At 45.1% G+C, this 12,816-nt stretch overlaps 1 protein-coding gene across 1 annotated transcript in view; it reads right to left on the reverse strand.

Moving 5' to 3' along the window:
- Nucleotides 1-11,127: 11,127 nt before the first annotated feature.
- PDK3 (pyruvate dehydrogenase kinase 3) overlaps nt 11,128-12,816 on the reverse strand; it is a 75,397-nt gene continuing 73,708 nt past the window's right edge. The window contains exon 12 of the mRNA XM_047715307.1: nt 11,128-11,824. Coding sequence (XP_047571263.1) covers nt 11,794-11,824 — 31 coding nt within the window. The 3' untranslated portion in view covers nt 11,128-11,793. The remainder of the gene's footprint in view (nt 11,825-12,816) is intronic.

Below are 12,816 nucleotides of genomic sequence, written 5' to 3' on the forward strand. Positions count from 1 at the left end.
ACGGGCCATATGATTTCAAAACAGGGTCAGAGTGGCTATGACAAGAACGCTATTTCCTAGCTGTGAAGGATGTGTTAGTACAGTGGCTGACTTTTGGTAAAATTCAGAGAGATTCTTGAAAAATACAAAAGCTATGGTTACTTTCAAGAGCCACTGCTGTTGTGTGCTTTGGGCAAAACAGATCACAACATGAAAGCCGGTGATCAGTACCTGCTTCCTATTTTAGGTTTTAAAGAGTGCCATAAAACAGCAGACCTGGGAGGAACTTTGGAACCATAGGGTCCAACTCCCTAATTTTATAGACACAGAAACCAAGCCACAGCAGAGTCAGGGCCGATGTGCTGATTTCCTGAAATTGGCATGCCCCAGGAACCATTCAAACCCAAGCTTCTTTCGAATTTTCTAGGTCTGTTTTTTAGCAATAAATACACAAGATAGCAGGTATGTTGCTCTCAAATTTTAAAAAGACCATTCACCATTGAATGTTGCTTAAGAGAATGACGCACTGGTAAATAACACAAACACCATGCCTCTTAGTTCTTCAGCAAGTCCAGAAGTGCAGTCACGAGTCTTTGTGGAGGCCCTGGGTCCTGGTGTCCGTGCTCCCCCAGTTCCTCAAAAGACACCATGGAACCAACAGCCCTTTAGTTGCAAATTTCAAGTTGTTTATCTTCTGTGTATTCCATATGGCAACCATTCCCAACTTAGACTTCTTGAAGAATTCTCCCATGGCATTTGTTAAAATATAGATTCTGAAGCCCCCAGCCCAGAGGATCTGAATGGAGTGGAGGGAGAGCCCAGGAATCTGCATTTACCCAGCACTGGTCATTCTGGTGTAAGCAGTCAATGGCTAGTGAGGCCCCATTTGCCCAGCACAGCCCTGGTTTACACCTGTTTCCATGCTTCGCAGTATAATTAGTAACAATCCTCTTTTCATGTCAAAACTTCCCGGCGTGGACAATATATGGTCCCCTTCCTCTGATCCATGGATCATATTTTGAAAAATATCATTAAAACTATTTACTGTTAAATGGCGCCTTTTTTTTGCCAACTGGATGTTCCCCGCTACCGAGAATCCAAATAACCTACAACTCCAATGGATCGTAAGATCTTAAGTAATATCCTTGTCCATGCCCAGCAACTTAGAAAGGTGCCTGGTGCTGCTCACTTAATAAATTTCAGGAAGTGAGTAGAAGATGAGGCTCAGAGCGCAGGAAAGGACCACACGGACACACAGTGAATTGCAACTACCGTTTTATTGTTCGATGATGTTGGTACAGAATTGTCCACGTGCTCCGGAACTAGCGTGGCTATGACACACACCATGCACGGCTCTGCAATTCACGGGGAACATTTGCCGAGCCATACGCTTCTCTGGCTGTGTTTTTCCAACAACCGCAACAGAACACGTTTCTCCACAGAATGTGAGGCTGCAAATGACCTCAAACCAAAGGCATCCCTCATTCACGGCAGGGTGTACTAGCCAGGCCACAGAATAGCACAGAACACGAGGGGGCTGGATTTCACTCTATGAATCACAAGGCAGCTCGTGAACACTGGACACACGTGTACATTTACCACTGTGACGAAGGGGGACGGATGCACAAAGTGAACCAGGTCAGGTTTGGACTTACAAGTACAAAAACTGTAATGAACTTTTATTTCATTTAATATTCTTCTTTTGTCACATCAGCTATGATTCCCAGCGCAGACACCACTTTTGTGCGTCAAAGAGTTACGATGAAAAACCGGCCAAGCGAGTAACTTTACATTTAAATGCAGCATTAGGTATGTTCATGATGCTATACTGGACCCTGCAATGACTTCTTTTATTTGGTTCAAGCGTTTCTTAAGTAGTTGCAACTTGGGTGCTAAATCTGGAAATATTTAGGTTACAAGCACCTGTGTACTTCTGTGCGGACGTGAACTTAGAGCGACAGATGAAGCAGCCGTTACCACCTCAAATGACTTGACCTCCAGGGAACCCAGCAGAGACACCGATGCCGGTTGGCCAGAATGCTCAAGCCGGGGGCTCCGCTCTGTTAAGCGCAGGTCGCGCTGCCAGGGACAGGCTGAAGCGCAAGGCCGGGTCTGGCTCCAAGGGTGGCTTTCGCCTCTAGCGCATGGCAGTATAACAGTATGAGACTGATCGCTCTAACGAGGAGCATCACGGAAGCCGAGGGGGCACTAGAAAGCGACGCCCCCAACCCTGAAGTCCACTTCAATTTTTAAAATACTCACTACTTTCTATTTTCTAGGTCGACCTTGCCCTGGCTGTCTACTCAGAGTCAAGACACATTTAGGTTTGGTTTAGGAATCATCTGAAGCATATGCACAATTACTGGGTCACAGTCACATGGTAGCACTAGGAGGAACTTTGAAAAGTGAAAGGCAAGATATCAAGAGACTTGAGGCGATGCTCTCCCCGATAACAGTTCTAGAGGTGGCGAGGTAAGAGGGAGCAAATACGCGATCTTGGCCCAGCCCCTTCTATTTTCCGTTGTGTCGTGGCTACGCCAGCCGGGCCAACTCTGGGTCCTGACAGCGCTCAGCGAGCAAGCGGTGAGGCCCCCCTTCAGCCCGATCCCTCTTCAGCAGCAGGCCGTCTCCAGCGTTTTCAGATCCCCACGGTTACAGGCTTTAGCTGTAATTATTCTCAAGCATTTCTTCTAATGAAACACATTGGAGAGTAACTAACAATTTTTGAGATAAAGGCATATACACCAGTTCTTCATATAAATATAGTGCCCTTTAAAATACTGATTGAGGTTTCCCATGGTTTTAACAGTTCAAAGGACAGTAATAAAATGGAATTTAGAAGAAAGGGGGTACCAGGATGTTACTATAAACAATAGTATGAAATCTTCTACTCATCCTACTTGTTTTCACAAACGCTTCTGGGGACACTACGTTAGCACGGCTAAATGGTGAATGCCTTTGACTTCCAATCAGGCTGAACGTTCGTAATTGTCTTTTTAACGTCTGGCATATAGGAAGAGCCAAAAGAGAGTCAGAATTGAATGTTAGGATTCTTTTTCCTTTCTCTCCAAAAGAAACTCAAGGTAAGAGTATCTTAAAACATTAAGTAGTTCTGTTAGTAATAGGCATTCCATGCTCAGCTTGCTATTTTTGACCTGATTGGAAGGCAAAGAGGAACTGGAGAGCTGCGGAAACAGCCCCAAGCAGGAGCTGGATGTTCCTTAATACTTTGCTAACCGTGGGGCAACACACTGCTTGCAGTATATATGCTCCGTGACATTTGTGCGATTTTGGCCCATTCGGAAAAGGTATGCACAGAATTCACATTGGCAGGCCACTTTTAAGCTGGCGAAAGTTAGAAATAGTTAATGGAATGTTCTTTTAAATAATACTTTATTATCTCCAAAGGATTTGATGCCAATAGAAAACAGAATCCAGTAGAAAACTGGAAAGACAAGAAGCAAACTTAGCAAGCAAAATCAAATTGCAGGGGTTTTCTATGAACACCTCAGATAAGTGGAATGGGCACCTCCGTATAGCCACGAACCAAAGGACATTTAGGTGTCATTTACTCTGAAAAGGCCTAAAGCACATAGAATCTGAGAGGTGATAAGGGTGAGGTTCCAGTTTCTAGGGTAATCTTGTGTTCCTGAGATGACAATACTTTTGAAATTCTATTTCTAGAAATTTAGACGAGAACTATCAAATCAGAATACATCGTGATACAGTTTCAGAGATTTGCACGGGGATTCTTATGAAAGGCTATTCCCTGAGACATGCAAGCATAGTGAAAATGTAATTCTCAGAGTACAAAAAAATATAACATTTAAAGTCATTTTGGTTTCTCTACTTCTTCCCTTTAAAGAAATTATTAAAATAAAAAGATTTATCTTAATAGTCTAAGCTCTTTATGTTTTAGCTTTCTAAAAAAATTCCTTTTCATTTATTGAAAGGCCAGACACAGCAGGGTGCTTTCACAACAATTCTGTCCCCTCAGACTTCCCTTCAAAAGATCACTTCTTTAAAGGTACAGAAATAAAAACACAGTTCTTGCGGCTGAAACAAACTTCGTGGAATACTGAAATCATTAACTGCATTTTAAAGAATGTGGTTCCAATTCTTCCCTTTTGGAAACTCTAACACGAAAAAGTTAGGCAAACATAATGGAAACCTAAAGTGATTACAACTTTTAAAGAATGCAACTGCAATTCTGTACTTTTGGAAAGTATGAAAAACAAATCCAAAATACCTCTCTATGTAAATTAAAGCTCAAGCCACGGTATTCAAAATCAAAATGATTTACATAATCTACTATACTTTCTGTTTTTGTAGTAATTAACCTTCCTGAGACTGATTTTGTTCTCCTTAGTGTTTGCTTAACGAAAGTGCCTAATAAAATTTCTACAGAATATATTACCCTCTCCATAGATGAGTATTATTTTGAACTACAATCTGACAAAAATCTAACTACATTTAATTATGCTTGATTAATCCAAATGTCACTGAGAGATTTATAGAACAGAGAAATATTTTGCAGGTTAAGTTCACACTCTTCTCACTGTGAGCTTCCTGGACCCAGTGTCACCGCCAATCTACTCCTCGGTTCTCTAACATTTCCCAACACCCCACAAAAACCATGCCCAAGAGTCTAAACTGGGCTACGGGACTCCAGGCACGAAACTCCGGTGCTCTGGAGAGCTATGCAGGCTCCAGCAAGGGCGGGTGTCACTTGCAGCTGGGAGGCGGGAGGCGTACTGCCCCTTAGAGGTGACAGGAGAGCCAGGGAGTCGCCGTGTGGCATGGGCTTCTGGCTTATAGAGCTACGAGGACACCCATGCTGCCGTGCAAGCCAGAAACCACAGCAGACATTTGTTGGGTGCTTTTGGCAGTGAGGCCCTAAGCTGCTTTTATTTACATGTAAATAAGACAGTTTAGAGGGTGACAAATTGGCCCTGCCCAGGGGAACAATGAAGTGCACCTCAGTTCCGGCTCCTGTCCCGGTCCCTCGGCTCTACACTCCCTCCACCGTGGGGCCACGGGCCACAGTGGATGCCAACAACTGAAAGTACCCGGTGCGGCTCTGCTGTTCCCTCTCAAACCGCAGAGGGCCACTGTGTCATGACACAAAGAGCAGCCCTTGTCCGGGCCACACGGACGCCACATGGACCCCATCATCGGCATCGGGCAATTCGGGTCCCTGTTTTAGAGACCAACGAGAAAGTGGAATAGGTTTCTAAGGTGTCCGTGACCACGATACTGCTGTCATTTTTCTTCTCTGCATTTTTGGGGGTGACCACGGCTAATGCTAACCTGAGGGCTTGAGAGGGAAGCCTTCTTGGGCAATCCCTTCCTCCTCCTCTAAAACCAGTGTCCAAGTGCTAAAGAGGGTCTCTCCTCTTGACAAGTTGCTATTTTAACTCCAGCAGCCTCATCCCCCTGTTGTAAGTGTATCTAAGTAATTATTTCTTAGGTCCTAAAAAGACCCCTGGAACCTGCTGTCCCTGCACTTTGGTTATGAGGCACAGCAGTGCCCACCATTACATGAAAGTGGACAGTGAGAGCGGGCTCCTTTCATCTGACCAGGGTCCCCCCATGAGAGGCAACAGGCCCTGGGGCTCTGCGTACCTAGAGGCGCGCTCGCGCCCCCCACACCTGGCAGGGTCCCCTGCAGAGCTGCGCACAGAGCCAAGCGCACGAGAGGGACTCTCCCGATGCCCAGGGGTAAATACAAAAATGGAAAGAACTCTGGAATCGCCAACACTTCCTCATCTAAGAAACACATCTATCCACAACGAAAACGACATTTATGGCCTGGGGCCCCCCAGCTCGCCCCATGTATCCCCTTCCTGGCTTTATTTTCTCCATTGTACTGATCTGCTTCACTTTACTTCTCTCTCCACTGCACCGGAAACACTCGTCGTTTCGTGTCTTGTCAGTTTCCCCTACAAGAACGGGTCGCGAGGCAGGGATTTCCGTTTGCTTGATCCCTGCCACATGCCCAGCATTCCACACAGTTGCTAGTGCACCACAGACACTTGTTATTTAAATGGAGGAATGAGCACAGCTTCCTATTCCATGACTCCTCCGTCTACTGCTTTCATTTCATTCATCCCTGACACATGGACGCGCATGCAGTTCTCCATTTCACACCCTGACTTCTGGGGAAGGAAGGCGCTGCGAGGTGGAGTGTGGTACCTAGAGTGAGGCTGTCACTCATGCTCCCTGATCGTTACGCTGGCCTCTGAAAGTGAGGAAAGTCCGCCTGGTGGAATATGCTGGCTGCTGAGGAAAGGACACTTCAACCCTACAAACAGCCCCACGAAACCCCCACCCCAACGTCCACATGTAAATGCACTTCGGGAATATTAATTCGTGTGCCTCTAGAGTAGGCCCCAGACCTATGCACCATCTCACAGTATATTCGGGAATAACGAAAATAATCCTGATGAGGACTGCATTCCTCTCTTTCTCAATGAACCAAATTTTCAAATGGGCTGAAATGAAAAGACTGGTAAGAAAACCTGCATCACAACCAAGCTCTCACCAGGGTCAATGCCCTCCGTAAGACAGCTGGACTAGCAACCTGTTAATTGAAAATAGCTTCTACTTCTGTTGATAACTCTGATTAGGTGCTAGTTTGAAATACTCTATCATATTTAATTAACTAATTAATAATTGTCAGTGGCTGATAACTTCTTAAGTTCATTACGATGTCCTCTATTTTCAAAGCAGAAGGTACTGATACCGCTAATCAATGGAACAGGAACCTGAGTTAAAAGTTATCTTTCCACACAGAACAACAAACAAAAATCCTGTATTGATTAAGTTATTAATGGTTCTTTCCTGCTAGCGACACTGGTTTCTTCTGTTTACTTTCATACAGATTATGACCATGAAGGACATTATCTTCAAAGTCAATGTTTATGCACCTGGACCCCGGGGAAAGATGGCAGAATAAATGCATGTTTATATAAGTGCTCCTGCCCCTCAACACACACATCCAAAAACTGAAAAAGAAGCTGTCCATTATGAAACTAATAAAAGCCACCACCCCATACCAAGGACTCCAGGGGGAGTGTCTGACAGATACAACGAAGTGGGAGACTAATCAGAGGAGCATTCTCGCATTTGACCACAGTTGCTGGGCAGTTCAGGAGAGGTTGCCAAAGAACTGGACCAATCATCTGTTAACCTGGAGAAACAAGGACCGGTGGCAGTCCGGAGAAGCCCTGTGCACGCTGTGCGGGCTCATTTCCACAACCACACCTGGGAGGGGAGGGTGAGACATTGGGTGCTGCATCTGTGCGTGCAGGAGATAAAGAGAACCTGGGGGGTGGGGTGGGGGGCAACCACACAAATCCAGATACAAAGCCTCCAGACTCCTGCTAGGGAGACACCTAGTGGAAGTGGGGAAAGTCAAGCAGGATTCCCCACCCCACCCCACCCCCCCGCAGGGAGACCCGGCCTGCCGCCCCAGGGCAGAGAACCCGGCAGCACCCATGGAAGGCACTCGGAAGACAAAATACCCCAAGGAGGCTTTGTTTCACTCCTCATGCCCCTATACCCAGGTACCCAACTGAAACACAACAGCCTTCACCCTTACAACCCAGCAATACCGCTTAAGTCCTAAGGCGACCATTCAAATGCTTCTCACTTGAGAAAAGAGGAGTCGAGGAGTTTCCCCGCACTCTTCTTGGGCAGCTAGGACTGGTTCCATGCAAAGACAAATAATAAGCAGAAAAACCCATCATGATACTTGTACAACAATAGAAGAGCAAAACCACCAAGAGGAAAGGAAGGAAGGAAGCCTAAGACAAACTAAGTAGGCCCTAGAAACAATGATTTCAGAAACCGGAAAAATTGTAGACAACACAGTTCAGCCTTCCAAGAAATGAAACAAAGAGTCAGACAGGACAACAAAATGAAAGAAAAAAGCTGGAAGAGCTAAGAAAAGAAGGAGATCAAAAATAAAACTGTAACAGAAGTGAAACTCACGCTATGAACAGTTAGGCCTACCATCCACACTTCGGAGCACTGAGTTAGTGACATGGGAGTGTCAGACCCGATGGAAAAAAATTCACAGCAACAAGAAAGACAAGGGGATGAAAGCAACCAAAGGGAAGAGAATGTGAAGGCCAGCTGACACAGAACCAAGACAGGGACAAAGTTCTGAAGAAGAGAACAAACTGATAGGACCCGCAGTGAGGCCCGGACGCAATGCGCACCACTCATCGTGGACCAGAAAAAGCCAACAGACAACTGTCAGTCCTGACACAGACTTGAACAAAGTCATGAACTTTGAGGATAAACAAGAGGCCCCAAGTATGCAGTACAAATAAGCAGGTCATCTACGAACGGTGAAGAACCTGTCCGGACTGAGGCTTCTCAGGACCACCAGACGCTAGAAGATAATAAAGCGAGGCGTCCACGGGATCGAGGGGGAAAGGATGTGAGACAAGAACCTTGAGAAGCAGCCCATTTACTGTTCATAAGGAATGGCAAGAGTAGCGTGTTTATAAATATGGAAGAAAATCCAACCAGAGCTGTTATCCAGGCCACTGAAGGATAAAAGCAAAGACTGAAAGTGGAGTCTTTGTAGGAAAGGGCTGGCAGTGAACATGGAGTTAAATGAAACATAGAATTAAGTCTAAATAACTCTAGTAATTACCTACAGCTATACCCTCTAAGTTGCCTGTCTTTCTAGGTAAAAGCTGCCAAATCCATTTGATTATCTCCTCTAACTAACTATGCCAAAATGAAAACACACAAAAGAAAACCTCTCCTGAATGCAGTTCCCTTGCCCTATAGACACATTTTGGCTTATATCTTACCCTTGAGGGTTAACATACCCAAGAAATTCCTCAAAAGCAATGATGCTGGTTACCCGCTGCACCACTGAGAGCACAGGTCTAGGAACAAGACAACCCAACTATTCACTTGGGTCCTTCCATTCACCCCAGCAAAGCGAAGAACTGCTTTGGAACGCATGTGAGGGGCAGAGGCCACACTCGCATGGCCCACCTCACAGCACACTGAGGATCAGACAGGAGGCTTTCTGTGAACGCTCTTTGGAACTTCTAAGCGAGGCTGTAAAATCATCTCACTTGACTGGATGGAAAGAACCCAGTGTACTAAAGAACCAAAATCAGATACTCAGAGACCCAAAAAACAAAAACAAAACAAAAAAACCAGACCGTTCCTGTGGGTCCATCCTTACTTCTTTCCTTTCCCTTCTCTACATCTTGAAGTCATTTTTCAGCCCTGTTAACAGGAGATTCAGTATTTCCACAGCTCCTGACTTGAAATGTTTCTACTTTGGAAAGAAAAATACTTGAAGAACGTGGAAACATGGCCCCCCACCCAAGGTAAATGTCAGTTTTCATTTCTTGATTCAACTACTATTTATTAAGCCTCTACTATGTGCCAGGAACTAGTTCAAACAGTTGCTGCAGTCCCCTAATAATAAAAATTGAGTAAATGAGAGGGAAACACAGAGGAAATGGGAGAACTGATTGAATTTAGCTGAAAAAGGGTCGATGTCTATTTACTTTACCAACTCTACGTAGTAATTTGACCATTTGTTTCCACAACCCGAGTAAACAGCCAGAGGGACGCACCTGGGTTCAGAGAAGCACATACAGGCAACAAGAGAAGAAACAAATGCGTGGGCCACTAAGCTGTGAGAACACAAGATGTTCCCGCAACTCTTCTTACAGTTGCTCTGGGAGCAGAGTTCAACTCTTAATGCAGAAAGCAGACAGGAACGCCAAGACTACTGGGGCCAGCTGGGTAGGAGTGAGCCACAGAGTCCATTAGTGAAAGGACTACTAATGAAGTCATGAAAACACTGAAAGAAGCCTTTACTTTTGAAAAAGACCTGTGAAGGGAAGAATGTGATAGGATTTTTCCACCCCTTCCTTCCTTTCTTCAAGACTTACACGGAGCTTGGGGTGCGGGGGGCGGCTAACAATCTCCTCAACCACATGGCAAAACATTGCCAGAACTAGGCAGGAGGGAGCAGGCCTGAATTTGTGGCCTCCCTCCCGCTACGCTGTTTCCTACTGAAAGTATAAAGGTGTGTGTTTAGGAATGGAAGCCTAGTAAGATAATGACATACTATCCAACATTGGTAAGAAAGCCAGCGACTTCAAATGGAAAGGGTCATTACTTTTACATCATTTACACAAGGAATCAATCCTATGAGACAGCCCCATCCCCAAGACACTGACTCAGTCCTCCAGCCCGCAGGCTTCCATGTGGACATCCCGTCCCCTCTCTCTGAGTCCATCTGTCTTTCTCTTCTTTGATGGATTAGATGAGTTCTCTGACGGGATCCTTCTGAGGATGGAAGAGATGGGACCTTTCTAAAGATGAAGGGAATGACCATGAGCTCAGGTAACATAATGAAATGAAACAAAATCAGACTCAGGGGAATGAGGAGAAAGAGCTGCCGCTGGCCCATGTGCTGCTGGTCAGAGCACAACTCCTCCCGGGAAGGCCCCCCGCGGGGACCCCAAGTGGGGCGACCGCCCCGACCCGCCAGGCACTGAAGGAGGGGAATACTTTACAAAGCACAACTTTCCCAACAGCGTGCTCCACACTTAAAAAATTGGATGGATGCATTTATATGGGCGTCAAGAGAAGGCAGAAACCAAAGTCGATGATATGAAAAATGACAGTGAAGGGAAACACATCCTGTGGAGCAGTATAAATTGTGCCTTTAATCCAGAGTTTTGGACGGCTTCCGTTGCTGAGGGGTCAATACAACCTCGCTTCTCTTTCCTCACCCCAAGGCCTCTGCCCAGCCTGACTTTCAGCAAAAAAGCAAAGGAGTATGAAAATCAGATCGACAGTTCTAAAACTGGCCAAGAACTCACAAAAATGAAAATTATGAAAATTATTTTTCAAAATCAACAAGGAAGACCTTTTCCCTTCAATAGCCGATTTTACGATGACTAACGTGCATCACACAGAGACTTGCAATTCCTCAGAAAACGACAAAGGAACAGAATAAAATAAGTAGACTGGCAACATTTTTACATAGCATAAAAACTCCACGTCCCACTTTCACAAACTCAATAATGACTGGAAGGTAGATTTTCACTTAAGATCTCTGAAACCAAGTGGTTAAGTGAAAAATCCCAAGACAACTTTTGGAACGCTTTAATTGACAGAATGGAAGTACACAAATGAATTTTAAAATAAAATCAATGCATCAGAGAGTAAGAGCTATGGTGAAAGGAGCCGCACCTCACTCAGATCGGATGGAAGAAGGCAAAAGCTGAAATCACAGAGTGCGAAAGGACGCATATGGGAGAGTAAGGGCCCCAGGACGGAATTACCAAGACACACTCCGCTGGCGTCTTCAGCTTCCAGATCACCCAGGCCTTAGTTGGTGTTTTGGAAAACCATGGTGTTTGGTCACAAAGAGCAACAGCAGAAACTGGCTGTATCTGGAATGAGGAAGAAACTTAGAATCCTGGGGAGAATGTAGACATTCGACTCTATGACAAGGAGGAGGAAGGTATGAGGGCACCAGAGCGCTAACGAGGCCCTGAGCTCTCTTACGACAGGCGCCAACCAAACCACAACAATGCACTAGGAAAACTGTTCAGGTTACTACTTTAGTGCGGATCTGGAGCAGCTACAGGAAGGTTTTTGTGGAAAAGGTCCAGATCATATAGAGAAATTACACATTTAAGCACTGGAGTAACTATAGTGCCTTGCTCAGAGTTGGTGGAGGAAAGGAGTTCTCTCTGGTTGACTTGCAGAAGGTAATCTTTGTTCTCAGAGAGGATATGAGCATTCAGTTCTCTAGAAAGTTCTATTAGTCTTGATCTTGTCCCTAAAAAGAAAACAACAGGAATAGCCAGTGAGTTGGAGTACAACCTTCTCTATTTAACCAAGATTTACTCAGAGCATTTAGTTATAGTGATAGTTCAAAAAGCTTTGCCTTGGGTGCCTGGGTGGCTCAGTGGGTTGAGTCTCTGCCTTTGGCTCAGGTCATGATCCCAGGGTCCTGGGATTGAGCTCCGCATTGGGCCCTCTGCTCAGCAGGGAGCCTGCTTTCCCCTCTCTCTACCTATTTGTGATCTCTCTCTCTGTCAAATAAATAAATAAAATCTTAAAAAAAAAAAGCTTTGTCTTCTCAGAATTATTCTCTGTGGTTATTATAGAAAAAGAAATACCATTTATTACTTATATGTACTTTTAAAAAAATTTTATTTATTTAAGAGAGAGAGACAGCAAGAGAGAGCACAAGTAGGGGGGAGGAGCAGGGGGAGAGGGATGCGGGGCTCAATCCCAGGACCCTGGGATCATGATCTGAGCCGAAGGCAGATACTTCACGCTTCACTGACTGAGCCACCCAGGCGCCCCCCTATACATACCTCAAAACAGTTCTTTACTCTCAGTTAAAAACCTGATTAGATATGAGGAATGAGTGCTAATGGGTACAAGATTTCTTTCTGAGATGGTACAAACGTTCTAAAATTAGACAGTGGTGAGGGTCCCACACTCTGTGAAGACACTAAAAGTGTACATTTTAAGGGGGTGAATTTATGGGGTATGTGAATTATATCTCAATAAAGCTGTTATTAAAAATATCATTAGAGGGGCGCCTGGGTGGCTCAGTGGGTTAAGCCGCTGCCTTCGGCTCAGGTCATGATCCCAGGTCCTGGGTTCGAGCCCCACATCGGGCTTTCTGCTCAGCGGGGAGCCTGCTTCCTCCTCTCTCTCTGCCTGCCTCTCTGCTTACTTGTGATTTCTCTCTGTCAAATAAATAACTAAAATCTTTAAAAAAATATATATCATTAGATTATGATGAGAACCAGGCGA

This window comes from Lutra lutra, chromosome X (genome assembly GCF_902655055.1).
Source record: "Lutra lutra chromosome X, mLutLut1.2, whole genome shotgun sequence".
Lineage (NCBI taxonomy): Eukaryota > Metazoa > Chordata > Mammalia > Carnivora > Mustelidae > Lutra > Lutra lutra.